General features: G+C 47.9%; 1 protein-coding gene across 1 annotated transcript in view; it reads right to left on the reverse strand.

The window, feature by feature from the left end:
• The window catches only part of LOC144489014 (histone-lysine N-methyltransferase ASH1L-like), a gene marked incomplete at its 3' end in the record, with an annotated part of 61,317 nt that extends 35,380 nt beyond the window's left edge, over window positions 1-25,937 (reverse strand). The window contains exon 1 of the mRNA XM_078206962.1: window positions 23,300-25,937. Within this exon, the coding sequence (XP_078063088.1) occupies window positions 23,300-25,784 (2,485 nt within the window). The remainder of the gene's footprint in view (window positions 1-23,299) is intronic.
• Between the last annotated feature and the right edge of the window lie 56 nt (window positions 25,938-25,993).

Here is a 25,993-nt window from a genome sequence, read left to right on the forward strand (position 1 = left end):
CAGGGGAACAGTTAGTATTTTGGTGCAGAATTGTAATTAGTTGTTTCATTGATTCAAAACTGTACTGAACTCCCTCCTTTCTTTAAAATACTGCAGGCTTGGTTTGTGTGTTCGATGCAGTGCGACTGTGTCGCGCTCTCTCTGGAGCACGTGCCTCATCTTAAGCTGCAGCGTGTTTGGTTCGCAGGCCTGTTTGCAATGCTTCCGTTCGGAAGGCTGTTTTGATAAAGATTGTTGAAATGATCCTGGAATAATTTATTCAGCTTATTGGAGAAAGAGAATGCCCAGTAGCCAGTTTCTGGAATTTATTTGCAGCTGCATGACGCACGGTAGTATCTCTTACGACTGTGTTAGTCACTGTCCACGTTTCCCCCTCCCCCTACTTCACACATGCAAAAGAATGCTCGAGCAGTGATGACTTAAATCTACTCGTGAATTTAGCAGACAGCAGTTTACCGGGTATTGACCACATGCTGCTGGGAACTTCCATGGGCTTTTCAGCCTAGCTGAGTAATCAGAGTCCCTACAGAGCAGAAGACGACCATTCAGCCCATCGAGTCCGCACTGACTCCGACACAGCGTCACACCCAGATATATTCCCCACAACCCCTTATTTTTGCCTCGCTAATCCCCCTAACCTGCACATCTTTGGACACTCAGGGCAATTTAGCATGGTCAATCCACCTAACCCGCACATCTTTGGATATTAAAGGGCAATTTAGCATGGCCAATCTACCTATGCGGCACATCTTTGGACACCAAGGGACAATTTAGCATGGCCAATCCATCTAACTGCACATCTTTGGACACTAAGGGACAATTTAGCACGGCCAATCCACCTAACCTACACATCTTTGGACACTAAGGGGCAATTTAGCATGGCCGATCCATCTAACTGCACATCTTTGGACTGTGGGAGGAAGCTGGAGCACCCGGAGGAAACCCACGCAGACACGGGAATAATGTGCAGACTCCGCACAGACAATCACCCAAGGCCGGAATTGAACCTGGGTCCCTGGTGCAGTGAGGCAGCAGTGCTAACCACTGCGCCGCAGACAGTTTGATGAAAATCTCACCTGGAAATCTGAAGCCTAAATTGTTGATGCCCCCCCCATGCAAGGATTCATTTAGGATGCTACCCGGACTTGATGGATTGAGTTATAAGGAGAGGCTGGATAGACTGGGACTTTTTTCTCTGGAGCGTAGGAGGCGGAGGGGTGATCTTATAGAGGTCTATAAAATAATGAGGGGCACAGATCAGCTAGATAGTCAATATCTTTTCCCAAAGGTAGGGGAGTCTAAAACTAGAGGGCATAGGTTTAAGGTGAGAGAGGAGAGATACAAAAGGGTCCAGAGGGGCAATTCTTTCACACAGAGGGTGGTGAGTGTCTGGAACGAGCTGCCAGAGGCAGTAGTAGAGGCGGGTACAATTTTGTCTTTTAAAAAGCGTTTAGACAGTTACATGGGTAAGAGGGGTATAGAGGGATATGGGACAAATGCAGGCAATTGGGACTAGCTTAGGGGTTTAAAAAAAGGGCGGCATGGACAAGTTGGGCCGAAGGGCCTGTTCCCATGCTGTAAACCTCTATGACTCTAAGTCACATGTAACACATTCCTTTTCATCCGAACATAGTGACTCAATTAGAACCATGTGTGCCTGTGGTTTAACTGACATAGGAAGCTTTGGCTCCAGAATATAACACAGCTAAAGTTTTCAACTGTGTCTGTCGGTGTGTGCTACCTCTCGTGGCAAATAGAGAGATATAGGAGCAGTCCTCCTCCCTCCAACCCACTGATGTTGATCATTCCCTCGCAGTTTGTCAGTTACAGAAGTTAGTGGAAGCGCTGTTTTATTGGTTTAAAGCTGCCTGTTTAATTCGAGTCTGTTTACTATCCTGGTCTCTGCTTTACTGCCCCAGAGAGATACTAACCAAGGACTGAATGTTCAGCCTGGGCAGGCGCAACTCTGCCAGCTGTCCACCAGACCATTCTTACAGCAAATTAAAAGCAGCATTGCCTCCATCAGAAGGAGACAATAACCTTACTCTCTTTTCCCCCTGTCCCTTTCCTATAAAATATGAAACATCTCATCATGCAAACCAGCCTCCCATCCACTGACTCGGTCTACACTTCCCGCTGCCTCAGCAAACCAGCATAATTAAGGACCCCCCCACGCACCCCGGACATTCTCTCTTCCACCTTCTTCCGGGAAAAAGGTACAAAAGTCTGAGGTCACGTACCGACCGACTCAAGAACAGCTTCCTCCCTGCTGCTGTCAGACTTTTAAATGGACCTACCTCGCATTAAGTTCTTCTTTCTCTACACCCTAGCTATGACTGTAACACTACATTCTGCACCCTCTCCTTTCCTTCTCTATGAACGGTATGCTTTGTCTGTATAGCACGCAAGAAACAATACTTTTCACTGTACCCCAATACATGTGACAATAATAAATCAAATCAAATAACCTCAGTGGTGGGAAAACCTTTGGAAGCATTTGGAGAGACAGAGTTTTGTTAAGGGGAGGTCACGTCTTTTGGAAGCATTTGGAGTGACAGGTCATGTCTGACCAACTTGACTGAATTTTTCGAAGAGGTGGCCAGGCGGGTAGATGAGGGCAATGCATTTGATGTAGTCTACTCGGACTTCAGCAAGGTTTTAGACAAGGTCACACCTATAGCAGTGATAGCAAAGGTAAGCGCCCACGGGATCCAAGGAAATTTGGCAAATTGGATTCAGAATCGGTTGAGCGACAGGAAGCAGAGGGTGATGGTCGAGGGGTGTTTCTGTGACTGGAAGACTGTGTCCAGTGGGGTGCCACAGGAATCACATGCTGGGGTCCTTGCTGTCAGTGGTCTATATAAACAATTTAGTCTTGAATGTACGAGGGTTGACTGGCGAGTTTGTGGATGATGTGAAAATTGGTGCGTGTGGTTGGGGGGCGGGGTTTAGGACACAGCTAGAATATTGTGTACAGTGCTGGAATCCACATAGAGGAGGGATGTGATAGCATTGGAAAGGGTACAGGTGGGATTTATCAGGGTGTTGCCTGGGCTGCTGCATTTTAATTATGAAGAGAGATTGGATAGACTGGAGTTGTTTTCCTTGGAGCAGAGGAGACGGGGTGGGGGGAACATAATTGAGATGTATTATATTATATGGGGCATAGATCGAATAGACAGGAAGAAACTTTCCCCCTCGGTGGAGGGATCAATGACTAGGGGACATTGATTGAAGGTAAGGGGCAGAGAGTTTAAAGGGGATGTGAGGAAAATCTTTTTCACCCAGAGGGTAGTGGGAGTCTGGAACTCTGTCTGAAAGGGTGGTGGAGGCAGAATCCCTCATAACAGCGAAGAGGTATTTAAGATGTACACTTGCAATGCCGAGGCATAAGGCTCTGGGCTAAGTGCTGGAAAATGGGATCGAATAGTTAGGTGGTTGGTCTTTGACTGGTACAGACATGATGGGCCAAAGGGCCTTGTTCTGTGCTGTAACTCTGCGACTCTGAATAAAACTGCTCACAATTTCAACACTTGGTTCAAAGCATCCTCTTCACCAAGATTCTCCTGGTTCCAGCTTGCCTCTCCTCCACTCCTACCTCGAGGTGTGGGCGGCACGCTCGCACAGTGGTTAGCACCGCTGCCTCACAGCGTCAGGGACCCGGGTTTGATTCCAGCCTCAGGTCACTGTCTATGTGGAGTTTGCACGTTCTCTCCTCCCCCCCCCCCAACGTCTGCGTGGGTTTCCTCCGGAGGCTCTGGTTTCTTCCCACAGTCCAAAGATGTGCAGGTTAGGGTGGATTGGCTGTGCTAAATTGCCCCCAAGTATCCAAAGATGTGCGGGTTTGGCAGGTTGGCCATGCTAAATTGCTACAAAATGTAGGGGTTGGGGCGTGAATATGTGGGGATGGGGCCTGGGTGAGATGCTCTGTCAGCGAGTTGGTGCAGACTTGATGGGCCGAATGGCCTCTTGTGCACTGTAGGGATTCTAAGATTTCCCTTAAGCCCTTCATTTGTTACCTCAAGACAAGGACACATCCTATCCTGCACCAAGTGCCACTTGCTCAGCATCTCAGTCCTCAGTGAGGTACTCCAGTACGCTGCCCTCCAATGCACCAAATTCAAATCTTGGTTCACATCTTCAAGTCCCCTTTCACTGCCTCGTATTTTCCTGACCCGAGTCATGCGTTCCTCCTCTCATTCTTCAGTCAGCATCCCATCTCCCTTGGCTCTACCTCACCATCTGAAGTTTAGAGGGTGGCAGAAAGAAGAGAGTATGGGGAAAGAACAGGGAAAAGGGATTCAAGTAGCAACAGGGGAGGCAGTACCAGCCGACAGAATGGGCTGAAGAGCCCTCTTTCTTGTTCAAATATCTACAATGATTCTACAGTGTCTGCACTTCATATGAATGAGTGGTCTGGAGTTGTATTTTACACTGAGGTTACTGTTGATTTGACACAGTGCCCGTTGCCATGTCTCCAGCATCTTACAGGTGGCAGAAATGGTGAAATTTACTGAAGTCGATGAGTAATAATTTGACAAAAATACATGCCACTTGCAAGAAGCTAAGAATTTCTGAATGAACACCGACTACTTTGGCAGCCCAGACAGAAAGGCAGGCCCAATCCCCACAGTACAAAGTCAGGGCCATGAGTAAGATGCTCTGTCAGAGACCCGGTGCAGATTCGATGGGCTGATTTCCTTCCTTCTGCACTGTAGAGATTCTATGATTCACCTCGTATGCATAAAGTATCTGCTCTGTATCAAGTCTACATAGCAAGTCCAAAGGAACTGAGTGTGTCCAGGTGGTTACTAATCTATTAGTAGTAGTAAGGGGTGGCACAGTGGTTAGCACTGTGGCCTCGCAGCACCAGGGACCCAGGTTCAATTCCTGACTTGGGTGACTGTGCGGAGTTTGCACATTCTCCCTGTGTCTGCGTGGATTTCCTCCGGGTGCCCTGGTCCAAAGATGTGTAGGCTATGTGGATTGGCCATGCTAAATTGCCCCTTTGTGTCCAAAGATGTGCAGGTTAGGTGGATTAGCCATGCTAAATTGTCCCTTAAAGTTAAAGTTTATTAATCACAAGTCGGCTTACATTAACACTGCAACGAAGTTACTATGAAAATCCCCTAATCGCCACACTCCAGCGCCTGTTCGGGTACACCGAGGGAGAATTTAGCACAGCCAATGCACCCTAACCTGCACATCTTTGGACTGTGGGAGGAAACCGGAGCACCCGGAGGAAACCCACGCAGACACGGGGCGAACATGCAGACTCTCACAGACAGTGACCCAAGCCGGGAATTGAACCTGGGGCCCTGGCGCTGTGAGGCAGCAGTGCTAATCACTGTGCCACCTTAGTGCCCAAAAAGGTGTAGGTTCGGGTGATTAGTGTGGTAAATCTGTGAGGCTACAGTAAAGGACTTGGGTGTGATTCTCTTGTCAGGGAGTCAGTGCAGGCTCAATGGGCTGAACAGCCGCTTTCTGCAATGGAGGGATTCTAGGATTCTATTGGTGGTTCTGGGCGGGGTTACTCAAGGCATGGAGTTTGAAGTCCTCAATACAATATTTACACACAAAGGATTTGCTTCCCTCTCAACTATGGACAAGAGTTACCAAATCCTGTTTTAATCAGCCCTCTTGTCCACCACTCCAAACCCACTGCACGCAGAAGCTTATCCAGGCGAGCAATTACATTCGACACATTCATGGGATTAAAGTTCACCTCAGCCGCACTGCCTTGAGGCACAGAAAACAAGGACAGAAGCTGAGGGAGGGGGGCAGGTCACACCCCAGCCTCCCGAAGGCTCTGCCCCTGTTGTTAATGTCCAATGGAAAACGTTAGCAGCAAAACTGGGAAGAACAAATTCACTTTGTTTCACATTGCTGACAGCTCAGCAACCACAAGGCAACAGATTTCCAACAAAGAGTTGTGATTACATGGAGCTCCATTTTAACACGAGAGGTTCTCAGAAAATAAACAGACTTCCGGTTTCAAAAGTACTTAACGACAACGGGCAAACGAGAGCAGGAGGCAGAGGAAACTCGCTGCCACCTCAAAATAACCACCAGTAACTGACAACTGAAAACACCTCCGTTTGTGCCAACTCCTGCCAGAATATGATATTCTATCAAAATTTTTAGTGTCACAAGTAGGCTTACATTAACATTGCAATGAAGCTACTGTGAAAATCCCCTAGTCGCCACACTCTGGCGCCTGTTCGGGTACACTCTGGCGCCTGTTCGGGTACACTGAGGGAGAAATTAGCATGGCCAATGCACCCTAACCAGCCCGTCTTTCAGACTGTGGGAGGAAACCAGAGCACCCGGAGGAAACCCACGCAGACACGGGGGAGAACGTGCAGACTCCGCACAGACAGTGACCCGAGCCGGGAATCGAACCCGGATCCCTGCGCTGTGAGGCAGCAGTGCTAACCCGCTGTGCCACTTTGCTTCTCCATTTAAATACTCTGCTTTTGTATTCTGCATTGCAAAAGTGTATTCACTGACACAGATACAAAAAACATTGCAGTCCTCGCTGTAAACGAAGGGGTGGAAGGGAGAGGGGAGCTTGGTAATGTTAAAATCAGTAAGGAGTCTAACAACACCAGGTTAAAGTCCAACAGGTTTATTTGGTAGCAAACGCCACTAGCTTTCGGAGCGCTGCTCCTTCGTCAGCTGACGAAGGAGCAGCACTCCGAAAGCTAGTAGTGTTTACTACCAAATAAACCTGTTGGACTTTAACCTGGTGTTGTTAGACTCCTTACTGTGTTTACCCCAGTCCAACGCCGGCATTTCCACATAATGTTAAAATCACCAGGGTACTCAGCAAACCGGTGGAGCAGTGGCCTGCCAAGTCTACAGATCCTGATGGACTTCACCCCAGGGCCTTAAGAAAGGTGGTTAATGAGGTAGTAGACTTGTTAGTGTTAATTTTCCAAAATTCACTCGATCCTGGAAAGGTTCCATCATACTGGGCCCCAATCAATCTTTAAGGAGGTTATAGCTGGGCACTTTGTAAAATTCAAGGTAATTGGGAAAAATCAGCAAGGGAAATTGCACTTGACCAATTTTGTGGACTTCTTTGAAGGAGTAACATCCGATGTGGATAATGGGGAGCCTGTAGATGTGCTGGACTTGAATTTCCCAAAGGCATTTGATGAGGCGCCACATCAAAGGTGATTGCAGATAAATACAAGCTCATGGTGTAGGTGGTAACAAATTGGAAGGGAGAGATGATTAACCGCCCGGCAGCAAACAGGGAGTATGCATAAATGGGTCTTTTCCTTATTGGCAAGATGCGATACATGCAGTCCCGCAGGGGGTCTGCACTGGGGCCTCAACTTAAGATAAAGAGAGTGAAGGCATTGGCAGCTAAATTTGCAGATGACGAAAAAAGAAAGGTAGGAAAGTATGCTGTGAAGTGGACATAAGGAGATTGCAGACAGATATAGGTTGGTTGAGCGAGTAGGCAAAAATCTGGCAGATGAAGTATAATGTGGGAAAATGTGAAGCCGTTCACCTTTGCATGCAGAGTATTTAAATGGAGAACGGCTGCAGAATTCTAAGGTGCAGAGGGATCTAGGTGTTCGAGTGCATGAGTCCTAAAGGTTATTGTATAGGTACAGCAAATATATAAGAGGGCTAATGGAATGCTACACTTTATTACAAGAGGAACCGAACATAAAAGTGAGGATGTTATATAGGACATTGGTGAGATCACAACTCGAAAATGAATGGTCTTGACAAGGTGGATGGGGAAAGGATGTTTCCTCTTGTGGGGGAGTCCAGAACGTCGGGTCACGGTTTTAAAATTAGGGGTCGCCCGTTTTAGGATATAGATGGAGAAATGTTTCGAGAGTCAGAGGTTTACAGCATGGAAACAGGCCCTTCGGCCCAACTTGTCCATGCCGCCCTTTTTTTTTTTTAAAAACCCGAAGCTAGTCCCAATTGCCCACATTTGGCCCATATCCCTCTATACCCATCTTACCAATGCAACTGTCTAAATGCTTTTTAAAAGACAGAATTGTACCCGCCTCTACTACTGCCTCTGGCAGCTCGTTCCAGACACTCACCACCCTGAGAGAGAAAAGTTTGCCCCTCTGGACCCTTTTGTATCTCTCCCCTCTCACCTTAAACCTGTGCCCTCTAGTTTTAGACTCCCCTACCTTTGGGAAAAGATGTTGACTATCTAGCTGATCTATGCCTCTCAAAATAGGGTGTGTTGTGAGACTTTGAAACTACGCAATCAGAAGGCGGTGGAACGGGGTCCCTGGATATTTTTAAGGCGGGGGTAGATGGATTCTTGTTGGCGGGGGAATCAAAAGTTATCAGGGGAAGATGGGAATGGAGAACTTGAAACACAAACAGATCACTGTGATGGTGGAGCAGAAGCCAGGGGCCGAATGGCTTATGTTTGTACCGTGGGGTTAATGGGTGGGGACTGACTGGAGTGGGGAAGACTAAAAATAACTATCAATGGCATGGGCGAAATGAGAAGCTGTGTGTGGGTGCGTAAAAGACACTGGTATGGACAGAAAAACATTTGCACTCCATTAGTACAACAACATTCTCAACTCAAATCTCTATGCAAGTGAAAGGGAGCCCTGGCACTTCCTAACCACTCACTACTGAAGTCTGTATTGCAAACTGACACAAGTCATACTTTTGTTATTTCTGTTGACCACAGTGACTCAGCTGTGGTTGAGCAGATTTCTGATAACTTGAAGCCACCATTGCCACAAGCTGTCTCAGCATGCGAATAATTACCGGGACATGCTGCCAACCTTTAATGAATAATCATACTTTCGGCATGAGTCTATCCAAGATTAGAATGGGCTACAAGCACAGTTGGAAGTTTGGCTAATGTACATGAGGAAAGAATTAGTCTCATTTATTTTCTGCAGCAAGGTTACAAACCCCCACCCCCCGCCGACTCTTAGAATCTCACCTCAATGCCACGGCAGACTGACACTGCTCTGAAAATAACTGCCCAAAAGGTGTGGCAACAGATGAGGTTACCAACTGTGGTATTTCCATGCTGTGACCTTTACTTGCTGTGGTCACACTGGGGAGCTTTACCAATAGCACAAACTCTTTTCTCATCAATAGATGGTTGGCATTAAAGTGATCAATAAAAAGAACACAGAGTCAATACCGATCACTCTCGGGGAAACCGGTTACAACACGACTAATTCGCTGACGATTGCTGTATTCCGTTCCGCTCACAACTCCTCGGATACTGAAGCAGTCCGTGCCCACATGGAGTAAGACTTGGACAACGCCCAGGCCTGGGTTGATAAGTGGCAAGTAACATTTGAGCTATACAAATGCCAGGCAATGACACTCTCCAGCAGGTAGAGGCAATGGCATAGTGGGATTATCGCTAGACTATTCATCCAGAAACTCAGCTGATGTTCTGGGGACCCGGGTTCGAATCCCGCCACGGCAGATGGTGGAATTTGAATTCAATAAAAAATATCTGGGATTAAGAATCTACTGATGACCCATTGTCGGAAAAACCCATCTGGTTCCCTTTAGGGAAGGAAATCTGCCGTCCTTACCCCGGTCTGGCCTACATGTGACTCCAGAGCCACAGCAATGTGGTTAATTCTCAACAGCTCTCGAGCAACTAGGGATGGGCAATAAATGCTTCCCATGTCTCACAAATGAATAAGAAATTTGATGAAAAATCATCACTACCATCAACATCACAGGGATCACCACCGAACAGAAACTTAACTGTACTAGCTGTACTACTGTATGAACCTGTGGTACAGACACAATGGCCAAAGTATGCAGAATTACTCTGTGCTACTGCATTACAAATCGAGTAAGAACATGTCCATGACATGCCAATGAAGATCTCCAAAGGCCAGACCAGAAGAGGAAGTATTGCAAAAGAGATTAGAAACAATTTAATATTTATCCTTTCCAGTTAAAGGATTTTTGAGGTCGTGATGGCAATGTGGGCGGCACGGTGGCACAGCAGTTAGCACTGCTGCCTCACAGCGCCAGGGACCCGGGTTCAATTCCCGGCTTGGGTCACCGTCTGTGCGGAGTCTGCACGTTCTCCCCGTGTCTGCGTGGGTTTCCTCCGGGTGCTCCGGTTTCCTTCCACAGCCTGAAAGACGTGCCGGTTAGGGTGCAATGGCCGTGCTAAATTCTCCCTCAGTGTACCCGAACAGGCACCGGAGTGTGGTGACTAGGGGATTTGCACAAATGAAAAGTGGAGCTTGTTCAAGGAACAAATACTGCGTGTCCTTGATAGGTATGTCCCTGTCAGGCAGGGAGGAAATAGCCGAGTGAGGGAACCATGGTTCACAAAAGAGGTTGAATGTCTTGTCAAGAGGAAGAAGGGAGCGTATGTAAGGATGAGAAAACAAGGTTCAGTTGGGTCCATTGAGGGTTACAAGTTAGCAAGGAATGAGCTGAAAAAAGGGCTTAGGAGAGCTAGGAGGGGGCATGAGAAGTCCTTGGCGGGTCGGATCAAGGAAAACCCCAAGGCTTTTTACTCTTATGTGAGAAATAAAAGAATGACCAGGGTGAGGTTAGGGTCGTTCAAGGAAAGTAGTGGGAACTTGTGCATGGAGTCAGAAGAGATAGGAGAGGCGATGAATGAATACTTTTCTTCAGTGTTCACCAAGGAGAGGAGCCATGTTTCTGAGGATGAGAGTGTGATACAGGCTGATAGGCTGGAGGAGGTGGATGTTCTGAGGGAAGATGTATTAGCAATTTTGGAAAACCTGAAGGTCGATAAGTCCCCTGGGCCAGATGAGATATATCCTAGGATTCTTTGGGAGGCAAGGGATGAGATTGCAGAGCCTTTGGCTTTGATCTTTGGGTCCTCACTGTCTACGGGGATAGTGCCAGAGGATTGGAGAGTGGCGAATGTTGTTCCTCTGTTCAAGAAAGGGAATAGGAATGACCCTGGTAATTATAGGCCGGTTAGTCTTACTTCGGTGGTCGGTAAGTTAATGGAAAAGGTCCTGAGGGATAGGATTTACGACCATTTAGAAAGATGCAGCTTAATCCGGGATAGTCAACATGGATTCGTGAAGGGGAAGTCTTGCCTCACAAATTTGATTGAATTTTTTGAGGAGGTAACTAAGTGTGTCGATGAAGATAGAGCAGTTGATGTCATATACATGGATTTTAGTAAGGTGTTTGACAAGGTCCCCCATGGTCGGCTCATGAAGAAAGTAAGGAGGTGTGGGATAGAGGGAAATTTGGCCGATTGGGTAAGTAACTGGCTATTTCATAGAAGACAGAGGGTGGTGGTGGATGGAAACTTTTCAGACTGGTGACAAGTTACCAGCGGTGTACCACAAGGATCAGTGCTTGGTCCCCTGCTATTTGTGATTTTTATAAATGACTTGGAGGAGGGGGCTGAAGGATGGATCAGTAAATTTGCGGATGAGACCAAGATTGGTGAAGTAGTGGATGAGGTGGAGGGCTGTTATAGGCTGCAAAGAGACATAGATAGGATGCAGAGCTGGGCTGAAAAATGGCAGATGGAGTTTAACCCTGATAAGTGTGAGGTGATTCATTTTGGTAGGACAAATTTAAATGCGGATTACAGGGTCAAAGGTAGGGTTCTGAGGAATGTGGAGGAACAGAGAGATCTTGGGGTCCATATCCACAGATCTCTGAAGGTTGCCACTCAAGTGGATAGAGCCGTGAAGGCGGCCTATAGTGTGTTAGCTTTTATTAACAGGGGGTTGGAGTTTAAGAGCTGTGGGGTCATGCTGCAACTGTACAGGACCTTGGTGAGACCACACTTGGAATATTGTGTGCAGTTCTGGTCACCTCACTTTAAGAAGGGTGTGGAAGCGCTGGAAAGCGTGCAAAGGAGATTTACCAGGATGCTGCCTGGTTTGGAGGGTAGGTCTTATGAGGAAAGGTTGAGGGAGCTAGGGATTTTCTCTTTAGAGCGGAGGAGGTTGAGAGGCGACTTAATAGAGGTTATAAGATGATGAGGGGGATGGATAGAATGGACGTTCAGAGACTATTTCCTCGGGTGGATGTAGCTGTCACTAGGGGGCATAACTATAAGGTTTGTGGTGGGAGATATAGGAGGGATGTACGAGGTAGGTTCTTTACTCAGAGAGACTGGTTGGGGTGTGGAATGGACTGCCTGCTGTGATAGTGGAGTCGGACACTTTAGGAACTTTCAAGCGGTTACTGGATAGGCACATGGAGCACACTACAATGATAGGGAGTAGGATAGCTTGATCTTGGTTTCGGAAAAGGTTTGGAAAAGGCCTGTACCGTGCTGTACTGTTCTATGTTCACAGTAACTTCATTGCAGTGTTAATGTAAGCCTTACTTGTGACGCTAATAAATAAACTTTTCGGGTACTTAAATGATCAACACTCTAGAGTCTGGCTAATAGCAAACGTGCATATGGGTCAATCAGATAGACATTGTCCAGACTTGTACATGTGGACGCACCAAGCTCATCCTTCTTTTGTTATGTTACCAACTCTTACCCAAACTTATTATTTCCACGAGGTTTAGGGCAGTTCCAAGTGCACAGTGGTTAGACTTTACAGTCTTCATCTCCAGCACCTGACAGTCCAACAAGTAGTTTCTGCTTCAAATATTGATATCAGAGGATGGCTTCCTGACATTGAATATGGACATCAGGACTGACTTGCAGCGTGGTGAACGGGTGCCGTGGGGAAGCTGATGGACATGTGCTGACCCGAGTCCACATTGATGTGGCACCTTGGTGCCAATGGAAGACTTCACTGCAATGTTTCTGATCAGTCCAGCTGGTTTTATTTAGGATTTCAATAGCTCACGTCCTGCTTGTTCAAAGGCTACATGTCACAACCTTGTCTCTACAGCAATGCAGCCAATATCCTGAGCCGACAGGAGACTACAACGTTCCCCACATTCACAAATTGCACATATAATTCCTCCTTTAAAAGGCCCCCAGTCGGAAAACCCAATCCATTAAGACCAGAAGTTAATGATTCAATTCCTCTTGCAATGTATGATGTGGAGATGCTGGCGTTGGACTGGGGTGGGGCACAGTAAGAAGTCTCACAACATCAGGGTAAAGTCCAACAGGTTTATTTGATATCACGAGTTTTCGGAGCGCTGCTCCTTCATCAGGCGAGTGGCGGTTTGTGGTATCTGATGAAGGAGCAGCGCTCCGAAAGCTCGTGCTACCAAATAAGCCTGATGGCCTTTAACCTGGTGTTGTGAGGCTTCTTACTCTTGCAACATAAGCTGTGGAAAGTAGTACCTGACTCGTAGAAACTCCACTGACTTTGCTAGAAACATCGTTTTAAAAAAAGGCCTCGTTATGGAATTGCAATCAGCCAAAACAACAAATTCCTACATCAATTCACACAGCATCACACAGGAGTACTCAGCAGTAGCATGGACATGATGGGACAAATGGCCTCCTTTTAATCATAGAATCCTACAGTGTAGAAGGAGGACACTCGGCCATCGAGTCCACACCGACCACATCCCATTCAGGCCCTATCCCCATAACCCCACGCATCTACTTTAGCTAGTCCCCACTGACACTAAGGGGCAATTTAGCATGGCCAATCCACCTAACCTGCACATCTTTGGAGTGTGGGAGGAAACCGGAGCACCCGGAGGAAACCCACGCAGACACGGGGAGAACGTGCAGGCTCCGCACAGACGGTGACCCAAGCCGGGAATCGAACCCGGCTCCCTGGCACTGTGAGGCAGCAGGTGCTAACCACTGTGCCACCGTGCACCCTGAATGATTCGACGACTCTATATAACATCCTCCCCAACACCCCTTCAACCATTACCCAGCTCCAGACCTGTTTGCAGGTCAGTACGAGGCACCAATTCCCAGCAGCATCAATGGGCTGGTTATCGGACACAAAACAAAGCCCCAGGGATCCTACATTTACTCAGCGGCACTCGCTGCAGACAAGCAGAATGTTTCAGCTGCCCCTTTTCTCACAATATATCGCATTGAATTTCACACCGAATCTTCCTGTATGAACCTCCCCCTTGAGAATGGAGACATTTGATAAATATCAAGCGCTGCCTCGTATTCCCAAACCCCCAGTGAAAATCACACGGTGGCACATTGTGACAGCAAACTTATCTCCAGCCGATTTCTGGATCACTCCAGTGATTTGTAAAGCCCCAAGCCCAGTGAAATCACATTACAGCACACACTAACAGCAAAATTATCTCCAGCCGATTTCTGTCCCATCCCAGTGGTTTCTGTAAACTAGCAGGGAGAGATATAGGGCTGCAATTTAATTTGCAGGTTCTAGTGACCTCAGTAAGTGAAGCTCAGATTACAATCTTTCACAGAATCCCTACAGTGCAACAGGCAGCCATTCAGCCCATTGAATCTGCACCAACCACAATCCCAACCGACCCCTATCCCCATAACCCCACCTATTTACCCTGCTAATCCCCCTGACACTGCGGGGCAATTTAGCATGGCCAATCCCCCTGACCCACACATTGTTGGAGAGTGGGAGGAAACCCCGGGGCACCTGGAGGAAACGGGGGGGGGAAGAGAGAGAGAGAGAGAGAGAGAGAGGAGAGAGAGAAAGAAAGAGAGAGAAAGAGAGAAGAGAGAGAGAGAACGTGCAGACTCCACACAGTGACCCGAGGCCGGAATTGAACTTGTATCTATACACCTACCAAGTATCTGATATGTACAACACATTGGGGTTCAAAAGCTTCACATATCACTCTGAGCATTAACAGTTAAAGACTAGGAAAAGGTTATGATGTGGAGATGCCAGTGTTGGGAGTAGGGTGAGCAAGGTAACATCAGGTGAGTCAACTCACCTGATGAAGGAGCAGTGCTCCGAAAGCTCGTGCTACTAAATAAATTTGTTGGACTTTAACCTGGTGTTGTGAGATTTCTTACCAGGAAAAGATAAAGTTGAGAAGCCTGTCCTCACTCTGATGGATTCATCCAAGCTTCCTGCCTTCTTCTGATATCCTTCAGCCTGTGCTTTCGAGAAATTCCTACTCAAACCAGTTGCAAATCTCTCAGACCCCACCCTACAGATGTCTTGGTCAATCAGTTTTGCTACATCCAGAACTTCTGGGGTCACATCTCTACCAAAAACTCAACAACAGCACCATACATTCTCATCATTCACAACTCTAAGTAGAAAGCTTGCACGTGGTGCAGCATCAGTCAGGGAGGCAAATAGTATGTTGGCCTTCGCTGCAAGAGGACTGGAGTACAGGAGCAAGGGCGTCTTATTGCAGCTGTACAGGACCTTGGTGAGACCACGCCTGGAGTACTATGTGCAATTTTGGTTTCTTTATCCAAGAAATACGTACTTGCCGCAGAGGGAGTGCAGCGAAGGTTCACTGGACGGATTCCTGGGCTGGCAGGATTGCTGTATGAAGAGAGATTGGGCTGGCTTGATTTGCATTCACTTAAATTTAGGAGAATGAGAGGAATCTCATTGAAGCGTAGGGCATTTAGGACTGAGGTGAGGAGGGTGGTGAGCCCTGTGGAATTCTCTACCATTTGGAGGTCAAACCACAATATATTCATAGAATTTACGGCACGGAGACTGGCCCTTTGGCCCAAACTCGTCCATGCTGACCAAAATGCCCATCTCAGCTAACCCCATTTGCCTGCATTTGGCCCATATCCCTCTCAACCTTTCCTATCCATGTATCTGTCCAAATGCCTTTTAAGTGTTGTCAATGTCCCTGCCTCAACCACTTCCTCCAGCAGCTCATCCCACACACGTACCACACTCTGTGTAAAAACGTTGCTGCTCAGGTTCCCATTAATTCTTTCCCCTCTTAACTTAAACCTATGCCCTCTAGTTCTCGATTCCCCAACCCTGGGAAAAAGACTGAGTGCATTCACCCTATCCATGCCTCTCATGATCTTATACACCTCTGTAAGATCAGCCCTCAGTCTCCAAAGAAAAAGGTCCTGGCTGAAAGTCTCTCCCTATAACTCAGGGCAACTTCTTGCAGGCTGTGCCCAGCATACCTTCTAATTCTATCTTTTACACTCGTTTTATGCTTCTAAAACTTCATTCTAACTCTTTTACACTCTAGCTATGACTGTAACACTACATTCTGCACTCTCGTTTCTTTCTCTATGAACGGTATGCTTTGTCTGTATAGCGCGCAAGAAACAATACTTTTCACTGTATCCCAATACATGTGACAATAATAAATCAAATCAGTTCCTCGATTCCTAGCAACATCCTTGTAAATCTCTTCTGCACTCTCTCCAGTTTAATAACAAAGAACAAAGAAAATTACAGCACAGGAACAGGCCCTTCGGCCCTCCAAGCCTGCACCGACCATGCTGCCCCGACTGAACTAAAACCCCCTACCCTTCCGGGGACTAAAAGAACAGAGAGTCAACCACATTGCTGTGGCTCTGGAGTCACATGTAGGCCAGACCAGGGTAAGGACGGCAGATTTCCTTCCCTAAAGGGAACCAGATGGGTTTTTCCGACAATGGGTCATCAGTAGATTCTTAATTCCAGATATTTTTTATTGAATTCAAATTCCACCATCTGTCGTGACAGGATTCGAACCCGGGTCCCCCAGAATATTAGCCGAGTTTCTGGATTAATAGTCTGGTGATAATCCCACTGGGCCATCGCCTCCCCTTTCCTATAGCAAGGTGACCAAAACTGAACACAATACTCCAGGTGCGGCCTCACCAACGTCCTGTACAACTGCAACATGACTTCCCAACTTCTATACTCAGTGCCCTGACTGATGAAGGGCAGCATGCCAAAAGCTTTCAAGAAGGAAATGGTAGATTTCTAAACTCTAAAGGAGTCAAGGAGAATGGGGAGAGGGCAGGAGTATGGCGTTGAGAGAGAGGAGCAGCCGTGATCATGTTGAATGGTGCAGCAGGCTCGAAGGGCCAAATGGCCTACTCTGTCTCCTATTTTCTATGTTCTGAAGTAGAACAGTGATCTGCCAAACAAGATGTCAGTAATGGAAAAATAAGCAAAGATTTCAGCGGGCTTTGTGAATTCATATTGGTACAGGCTCCCCTGCGCTCTGCCGTTCGCCCTCCCGCTCTGGTGTTCAAAGTGCAGAAAGCTTCTTACAGAGAGAGTGGTGAATCTGTGGAACTCTTTGCCGCAGAAGGCTGTGAAGGCCGGGTCATTGAGTGTCTTTAAGACAGAGATAGATAGCTTCTTGATTAATAAGGGGATCAGCGGTTATGGGGGAAAAGGCAGGAGAATGGGGATGAGAAAAATATCAGCCATGATTGAATGGCACAGCAGACTCGATGGGCCGAGTGGCCTCATTCTGATCCTATATCTTATGCGTCAGCACTCGGAGTTTGGAAGGATGAGGGGGTATCTAATTGAAACTTACAGGATACTCCGAGGCCTGGATAGAGTGGACGTGGAGAGGATGTTTCCACGAGTAGGAAAAACTAGAACCAGAGGCACAACCTCAGGCTAAAGGGACGATCCTTTAAAACAGAGTTGAGGAGGAATTTCTTCAGCCAGAAAGTGGTGAATCTGTGGAACTCTTTGCCGCAGAAGGCTGTGGAGGCCAGGTCATTGAGTGTCTTTAAGACAGAGATAGATAGGTTCTTGATTAATAAGGGGATCAGGGGTTATGGGGAAAAGGCAGGAGAATGGGGATGAGAAAAATATCAGCCATGATTGAATGGCGGAGCAGACTCGATGGGCCGAGTGGCCTCATTCTGCTCCTATGTCTTATGGTCTCACAAGGTTTAACAAAAATTCTCTTCAGATTGCACAGCAGATAAATTCCAATGTTATGGTGGAAGCAGTGTCTTATTTCCCCACTAGAGACAAGTGACTCACATCACTTACTGCCTCTGTGATCTAAGTCACCCATAATCCAAGTCAGCATGGGTTGAACCTTGTCTTCCTCTCTCCGATTGGTGAGTCAGGCAGTATTCCCTCAATGAGATCTCAGCGTGAGAGGCACTGGAGAAGAAAATCCCAAGTGCCGAAGCTCTTTGTAGCACCTCCTCTAATCATCTTGCTCCAGAATTAGCACAGCGCTAATCTCACACATCACAAACAGTACGGCTGCATCAAAACATTCCTACTCTGTTTATATGATGCCACAGAAGCATTCGATTTGACTTGAGACAACACACTACTCTGCTTTGAAATGATGCCATGCATGAACTGTGCCCTTCCCCACTACACTGATTGCTTGGAAACATTTTTGGAAATTATCTTACTATGTACAGCAATCTCCTCCCTATCGTCTCAAATGTCATTCAAGTTCATTCAAGAACATAACAATTGGTTGTAAAGATGGGGAATGCATTCAATAAAAAAAACCTATGGGACTGTACAACTTTAATACAAATTAACACAATAGGGCGACACAGCAGGTAGCACTGCTGCCTCAAACTGCCAGGGACCTGGGTTCGATTCTGGCCTCAGGTGACTGTCTGTGCGGAGTCTGCACATTCTCCCCGTGTCTGCGTGGGTTTCCTCCGGGTGCTCCGGTTTCCTCCCACAGTCCAAAGATGCGCGGGTTAGGTTGATTGACCGTGCTAAATTGCCCCTTAGTGGCCCAAGATGTGTAGGTTAGGTGGATTAGTCATGGTAAATTACCCCTTAGGTGTTCAAAGATCATTGAATCACTACAGTGCAGAAGGAGGCCATTTGGCCCATCAAGTCTGCGCCAACCACAATCCCACCCAGTCTATTCCTGTAACACCAGATATTTACCCTGCGAATCCCCTGACACTAAGGTCAATTTAGCATGGCCAATCAACGTAACCTGCACATCTTTGGACTGTGGGAGGAAACCGGAGCATCTGGATGAAACCCAGCAGACGTGGGGAGAGTGTGTAAACTCCACACAGACAGTGACCGGAATTGAACCTGGGTCCCTGGCACTATGAGGCAGCAGTGCGAACCATTGTGCCACCATGCTACCCTGAGGTTGAGATGTGTAGGTTAGGTGGATTGGCCATGCTAAATTGCCCCTTAGTATTCAAAGAGATGCAGGTTGGGTGGATTGGCCATGCTAAATTGTCCCTTAATATTCAAAGATATGCAAGTTAGATGGATCGGTCATAGTAAATGTACGGGGTTATGGGGAGCCAGGGTAAGATGGTTTTTTGGAGAGTCAGTGCAGACTTGATGGGCTGAATGGCCTTCCTTTGAACTGTATGAATTCTATGATTCTATAATCCTTGGCAACCTCTGATATCAATTAAGCAATTCTAAATGACTTTGGGGCGTACATAGAATATCTTACAAACCGTAATGTCCGATGGCCACATTACTAACGACATAAATCAAAATCCGTGAAGAATCGCACATCCAGGCACGATTCACTTCTTGCTGATCCTTTAGTTAAGGTAAAGGTGACAAGGCCAATCAGGACACTGATAAGGCAAACTGTGTCACCATAGGGTGCTGGGAAAAACTGAGGAAACATAGCAACATACTCTGACTCAATTCACAACAGAATTAATTTTGGAAAAGGAATGAAAACAAATGGGTATTATCCAATTATACTGAACTAACAAAACAACACAGAAACAGGAGAGAGCCAACCAGCACTCCGTGCATGCCCCACCATTCAGCTACAGTACACATGATGCTTGTGTCTGTGCACACTTACAGGCTGAGCACCCAAGGGGAAGGCGATGGCCCAGTGGTATTATCGCCAGACTATTCATCCAGAAACTCAGCTAATGTTCTGGGGGACCCGGGTTCGAATCCCACCACGGCAGATGGTGGAATTTGAATTCAGTAAAAAAATATCTGGAATTAAGAATCGACTGATGACCCATTGTTGGAAAAACCCATCTGGTTCCCTCTAGGGAAGGAAATCTGCCGTCCTTACCCCGGTCTGGCCTACATGTGACTCCAGAGCCACAGCAATGTGGGTGACTCTCACCAACCCCTCTGAAATGGCCCAGCAAGCCACTCAGTTGTACCAATCGCTACATTTCAAGGCGACAGCTCACCACCACCTTCTCAGGGGCAACTAGAGATGGGCAATAAATGCTGGCCCAGCCAGTGACGCCCATGTCCCACGAATGTGAAAAAACAGCTGTCATCAACCCCTTCACTGACAGCATCAAGAGGAAGTAGTGAGTGGGGATAAGGAGTTATTTTTTTAGGTTGGCGACCTGTAACCAGTGGGGCTCCACATGGATCAGTGCTGGGACCGCAACTGTTTACAATGTATATTAATGACTTGGAGGAAGGGAGCGAATGTACTGTGGCCAAATTTACAAAGGGCACAAAAATAGGTGGAAAGGCAAGTTGCGAGGGGGATACAAAGAGATATTGTTAGGCAAAAATTTGACAAATGGTGTGCTGTGTGGGAAAATTTTGCTCGTTCTGGAAGGGAGAAAAGAACAGATTAGAAACAGAAAAAAACTGCAGAAAGCTCAAACGCAAAGGGACTTGGGGGTACTCGGGCACGAAACACAAAGCGAGCAGAGGCACAGCAGGTCATCAGGAAGGCTAATGCAACTTTGACCCTTATTTCAAGGGGGTCAGGAATAGGGACGTCTTGCTGCAACTGTACAAGGTACTGGTGAGCTCACATCTGGAGCACTAAGCAGTTTGGGTGCCCTTCTTTAAGGAAAGATATTAATTAATTGGAGGCAGTTCAGAGAAGGTTCACTCAGATGATCCCTGGTATGGAAAGATTGTCTTCGGAGCAAAGGTTAAACAGGTTGGGACCCAACTCATTGGATGAGAGGTGATCTCATTGAAATATATAAGATTCTTAAGGGGCTTTACAGGGTAAATGCTGAGAAGATATTTCCCCTCATGCGAGAGTCTCGGACCAAAGGCCATAGTCTCAGAATAAAGGGGCGCCAATTTAAGACAGATCAAAGAATCCTTAGAGTGCAGGAGGCCATTTGGTCCATCGAGTCTGCAGCGTCTCTCCAACAGAGCATCTTACTCAGGCCCACCCCATTAATCCACCTAACCTACACATCTTTGGATACTATGGGGCAATTTAACATGGCCAACCACCTAACCTGCACATCATGGGACTGGAGGAGGAAACTGGAGCACCCGGGTTAAACCCATGTAGAGGCGGGAAGAACGTGCAAATTCCACACAGTCTCTAAAGGCTGGAATCGAACCCAGGTCCCTGACGCTGTGAGGCAGCAAGGCTAACCATGAGAAAGAATTCCTTGTCTCAAGAGGGTTGAGAGTGTTTGTAACTCCTTGCCACAGAGAGCTGTGGGGGGCAGAGTCCTTGTGTACGTTTAGGGCTGAGATAGATAGATTTCTGATCAGTAAGGGAATCAAGAGTTACGGGGAAAGGGCAGGAAAGTGGACGTGAGGAATATTGGGTCAGCCACGATCCTATAGAATGGCAGAGCAGGCTCGAGGGGCTGAATGGCCTACTCCTGTTCCTATTTCTTATGGTCTTGTACTAAATATCCGTAAGGCAAAGATCCCCAGCAACCTTGCTCAGGCCAGCATCGACCATACTCCATCAGCTCTGCTGGGCAGGGCCACACCATCCACATGCCTGACATGAGAAACAAGTGCTCTAATCGGAGCTTACACAAGGCAAGCGAGCCCCAGGAGGGCAGAGGATTTGAGAAAAGAGCTTTTTCACTCAGAGGGTGGTGGGAATCTGGAATGCGCTGCCTGGGAAGGAAGCGGAGGCCGGAAACCTTACAACCTTTTAAAAAATATTTGGATGAGCATCTGAAATATCATAACATTCAAGGATACGGGACAAATGCTGGCAATGGGATTAGCGCGCCTTTCGTGGTTAATGTCAGTACAGACTCGATGGGCCGAAGGGCCTTTTCCGCGCTGGACGACGATGACCAGGCCTCAACTTTCTAAACTCAAAGCAATACAAACCAATCTTGCGCAATCCACCCTCATAATTTAACCCTTTCATCCAAACCATCATTCTAGTGTTTCGATACTGCACCCACTTCAAGGCAGTTACATCCTTTCTGAAATAAGGTGGTCAGGATTGACTGCAGCATCCACGACTGCAGCATCCCCTGTTATACGGGGAGGCAAGCCAGCGCATTCAGATCAGTGTCTGTTCCAAGCTGCCACCCAAGATGCACAATGCACATTTTGGAATTATATTAAAAACATTGCAAAAATCATAAGGCTCGTCACACCTGGGAGCAAAGGGCCTTCACACAAGGATGAGGGATTTCTTAAAGCATTCCAATCAATCTGCAATCCCGATTTCTTTTTTTAAATTCATTCGTGGGACATGGGAGTCGCTGGCTGGGCCAGCATTTATTGCCCATCCCTAGTTGCCCAAGGTCAGTTGGGTCAACCACATTGCTGTGGCTCTGGAGTCACATGTAGGCCAGACTGGGGTAAGGACGGCAGATTTCCTTCCCTGAAGGGAACCAGATGGGTTTTTCCGACAATGGGTCATCAGTAGATTCTTAATTCCAGATATTTTTTTATTGAATTCAAATTCCACCATCTGCCGTGGCGAGATTCGAACCCGGGTCCCCCAGAACATTAGCCGAGTTTCTGGATTAATAGTCTGGCGATAATACCACTAGGCCATCTCCTCCTCTCTGGCGTTACTACCCTTGAATTTTGGTGTTTAAGAAACAAAATCGCGCAGGGTCAGCAGAGACAGTAAGTAGTTTTTAAACAACAAGAACATTTCATATGTAACAGGATTTGCACAGAATCTTTGAGATGGCACAATATTATCAAATACCAAACACTTCTTTCATGAAGTAGAATTCTAAAAGGAATGGCCGTGCATCAATATTAACCACATCATCAGTTCTTCAGGAACAAAAACAGAAAATGCTGGACAATCTCAGCAGCTTTGACAGCATCTGCAGAAAGAGAACAGAGCCTTCGTTTTGAGTCTAGATGACCCTTTGTCTGGTGAAGGGGTCACCCAGACTCAAAACGTTGGCTCTATTCTCTCTCCACAGATGCTGTCAGACCTGCTGAGATTTTCCAGCACTTCCTGTTTCAGATTCCAGCCTCCACAGTATTTTGCTTTCATCTTCCTTCAACAAATTCTGCTCCACAACATCATGCCTGCAACTGAAGGAAGGTGGACCCAAACGGGGACAATATATCTGTGCGTCACACCAGAACTGCACTGTGCCGATATCAAAACCCACCAGAACTGCACCACGGCAGTATCAAGGATTTGACTGGGTCCAGCGCCAGCTTTGGAGGTCACCTGTCAGGGGTATGAACAACATGTAATCGCAGACACACACACAAATCAAGGTAGCTAGTACATACACAGGTATTTTAATATTAAAACACCTCCAAGTAAAAGCCATTTCCTCCCGCCCAGGATTTTCTCCACGTATTCCTACCTGATGGTGTCTGAGAAGTTCTTTCACTGGAAGGCGGCCTGTCCCTCCTTATCAATCGGTTCGGCACGCTGTCCTGCAAGGAGGGAAGCTCAGGACTGTCGGACTGTTTCTTGCGCCCCATACCATTCGAGAGTTTGCTCGGCTTGTAGCTTCCTATTGCACTTGTAAACAGATTGGTGTGTTCTTCACTGATGCCCGACTCGGAGCTGGGCATGTATCGCTCTGAGCACGAGCCCACTGCCCCGTCCGTGCAGTCAATTTGCAGAGGGGTCTGCAGCCCTACAGAAATGGAGCCATGCTCCGTCGAGTCCCTTCGAGCCCACTGATCCCCTCTGCTGAGCAACCCTTTCGTTGACGGCAAGTGGGTGTAGGGCATATGGCACCTGTGTTTGTCCTTGTGCTTGTGTCTTTCTGACATAGCATCCTTCCCGTACGTATACCGCCGCAACAACGAGGGATTAACCGTTAAAGCATCCACAGACGGCGCGGTCTGCTCAGAGGAACGATGTTCCCGGTGCTTGTGTCGATGCTTATGCTTGTGCTCATGCATCCAGCTGTAAGCCATTTCCGCTGGGATGCTGGCGTAAGTGCCCATGGACAGGAGAGAGGTCCGACTGCCAGCCAGGAAGGCCTCAGGTCTCAGGAGTCTGTGTTTCTTCTTGTGGTACTTGTTGGGGTTCAGAAGCAGGTGGCCGGTGTGCATGTAGGAGGGAGGGGGCATCGTACTGCTCAGGGAGGGGGGAGGAGGAGGGGGCGGCGGATATAGTGTTGGGGGATACCGAGCGTAGTAACCCAACCCCAGGGGGCCCGCTGACACCGGAGTCGGAGAGTAAGGCATACTGTACGAGGGAAAGAAGCCGCCATTGGCCAGGGGGAACCCCAGGCTGTGGACGAACGGGACTTCAGCCATTGCGTCTCGCATTTTCGGAGGCCGCCCCCTCTTCTTCTTCAGTTCAGGCTTCCGGACATAGTGCATGGGGTCGAAGGGGAAAGGTGGATGGGTGTAGAAGCTGCCAAAGTTGATCCGAAAGATGGAAGGGAGGATGTCTCTGGGAATATAGTGGTGACTTCTGTGAGTTATCCTCAGCTCGCTCCATCTGGTTATGAGCTCCTCCAGTTCAGCGAGAAAGTTGGGGTCTTGCTTACTCCTCAGCTGCAGATATTTCTTTTTCCGTTTCCTCTTCTGCCGCTTCAGCTTGTCGTAGCTGAGATAATCGTGCGTCCTGCGTTTGCACTTGTGTTTGTGTTTCTCTTTCAGCCCGGTCAGGACCGCCGCACTCTCGGGCGGCATGACGGAGACGTGGTCAAAGGAGTACCTCCGCTTCCGGGGGCCGCAGAACTTCTCCGCCCTGTCCGACGTGCTGTTGTTGTCCGTCCCGATGCCGCTGTCGCTCGGGATGGTCTCCTCGCTGTGCGACTCGCTGATGGGCGACGGGGTGGCCTCCTTCAGCGACGTCAGCTCGCACAGGTGAGACGGGGAGTTGGGCAGCAGCGTCGGGGGCGACAGCTTTCGGCGCCCTTTGGAGGCCTTGCGCATCGCCAGCGTCTGCACCACGCAGCCTTTGCTCCCTTGCAGGTTTGGCACCGGGGTCGGCTCGATAAACCCAGCATCGCTGCTGACAGGGCTTTGGCTCCCGCTCACACCCGACGACTGGGAATAAGTGGGTGAAGGCAGGATGTCGGGGACATTCGCAGTTGACGACTGTGCAAAGTTTGGCAGCACTTGCCCTAGTGTTGTGGTGGATGTTGGCGATGATATCTTGTTATCAATAGAAAGTGTGCTACTTAGATACGGGCCGTCTAATGAGATTTTGGGCTTGCGGCCCCTTTTCTTGCCGATGTAAATAGTTCCTTTTTTACTAACGTTAATCTGCTGGCCCAACTTGGAGCCAAAGGTGGCGGTGAGAGTGGAGACGGTATTGCTGAGTTTCGATTGCACTTTCCCTTTATTACTAGACCCACTCGCACTCAGGAGAATCTGGTTCAGAAGCTTCTTCCTCTTCAAGGTTTTCATCTTGTTGATCTTCTTGATAAATTTCTTGTCCAGAAGTGTTTTCATCAATTGCCTCTTCCCCTTCTTGGCGGATTTCGAGTCGCTTTCGCTCCCCAGCTCAAAGTCCTCGTCAGGGCTCGCTTTCAGCCCGTGCTCCACTGGCTTGCCCTTCGCCTCGCTCAGGTCGAGGCCCCTGAGCTGAGCGGCCTCGGCCTCGGCCTCCAAACTCTGAGGGACGCCCAACGGCGCGGCAAGCAAGGCGGACGACGCCACGGCTTTGGCCGCCGGCATCAGCTGCTTTTTGGGCCTGCCCCGCCGGCGCTTCCCCGGGAGAGAGTCCTCAAACGATTTACTGGGCACGATCTCGGTCTCTGGTTGAAGGATAGGGGGCTCCTTCTCCCGAATAAATTCCTTGGTCTTCGACATGACGGAGAGAACTTTGGAAGCAGGAATCTTTAAAGTCCTACGCGGGGGCTCTTCCAGCTGTGGCATGGGGTCAGGCTTTGCTCTGCCTCTCTTGGATTTATGAATATTTAAAGTAGCACTTAGTGACTTAGAGTCGGGAGAGCAGTTTTTAGAGACTTTCTCGTCGTGGTGAGCTTGCAGAGATATAAAATGTCTGCCAATCTCAGTTTTTTGGGGCGGTAGTGGCGGAGAAATGCAAGCCTTCGTTAACTTTGGCAGTCGAGGCTTAACCATTT

The sequence above is a fragment of the Mustelus asterias genome, unplaced genomic scaffold (genome assembly GCF_964213995.1).
Source record: "Mustelus asterias unplaced genomic scaffold, sMusAst1.hap1.1 HAP1_SCAFFOLD_1922, whole genome shotgun sequence".
In the NCBI taxonomy this organism is placed as follows: Eukaryota; Metazoa; Chordata; class Chondrichthyes; order Carcharhiniformes; family Triakidae; genus Mustelus; species Mustelus asterias.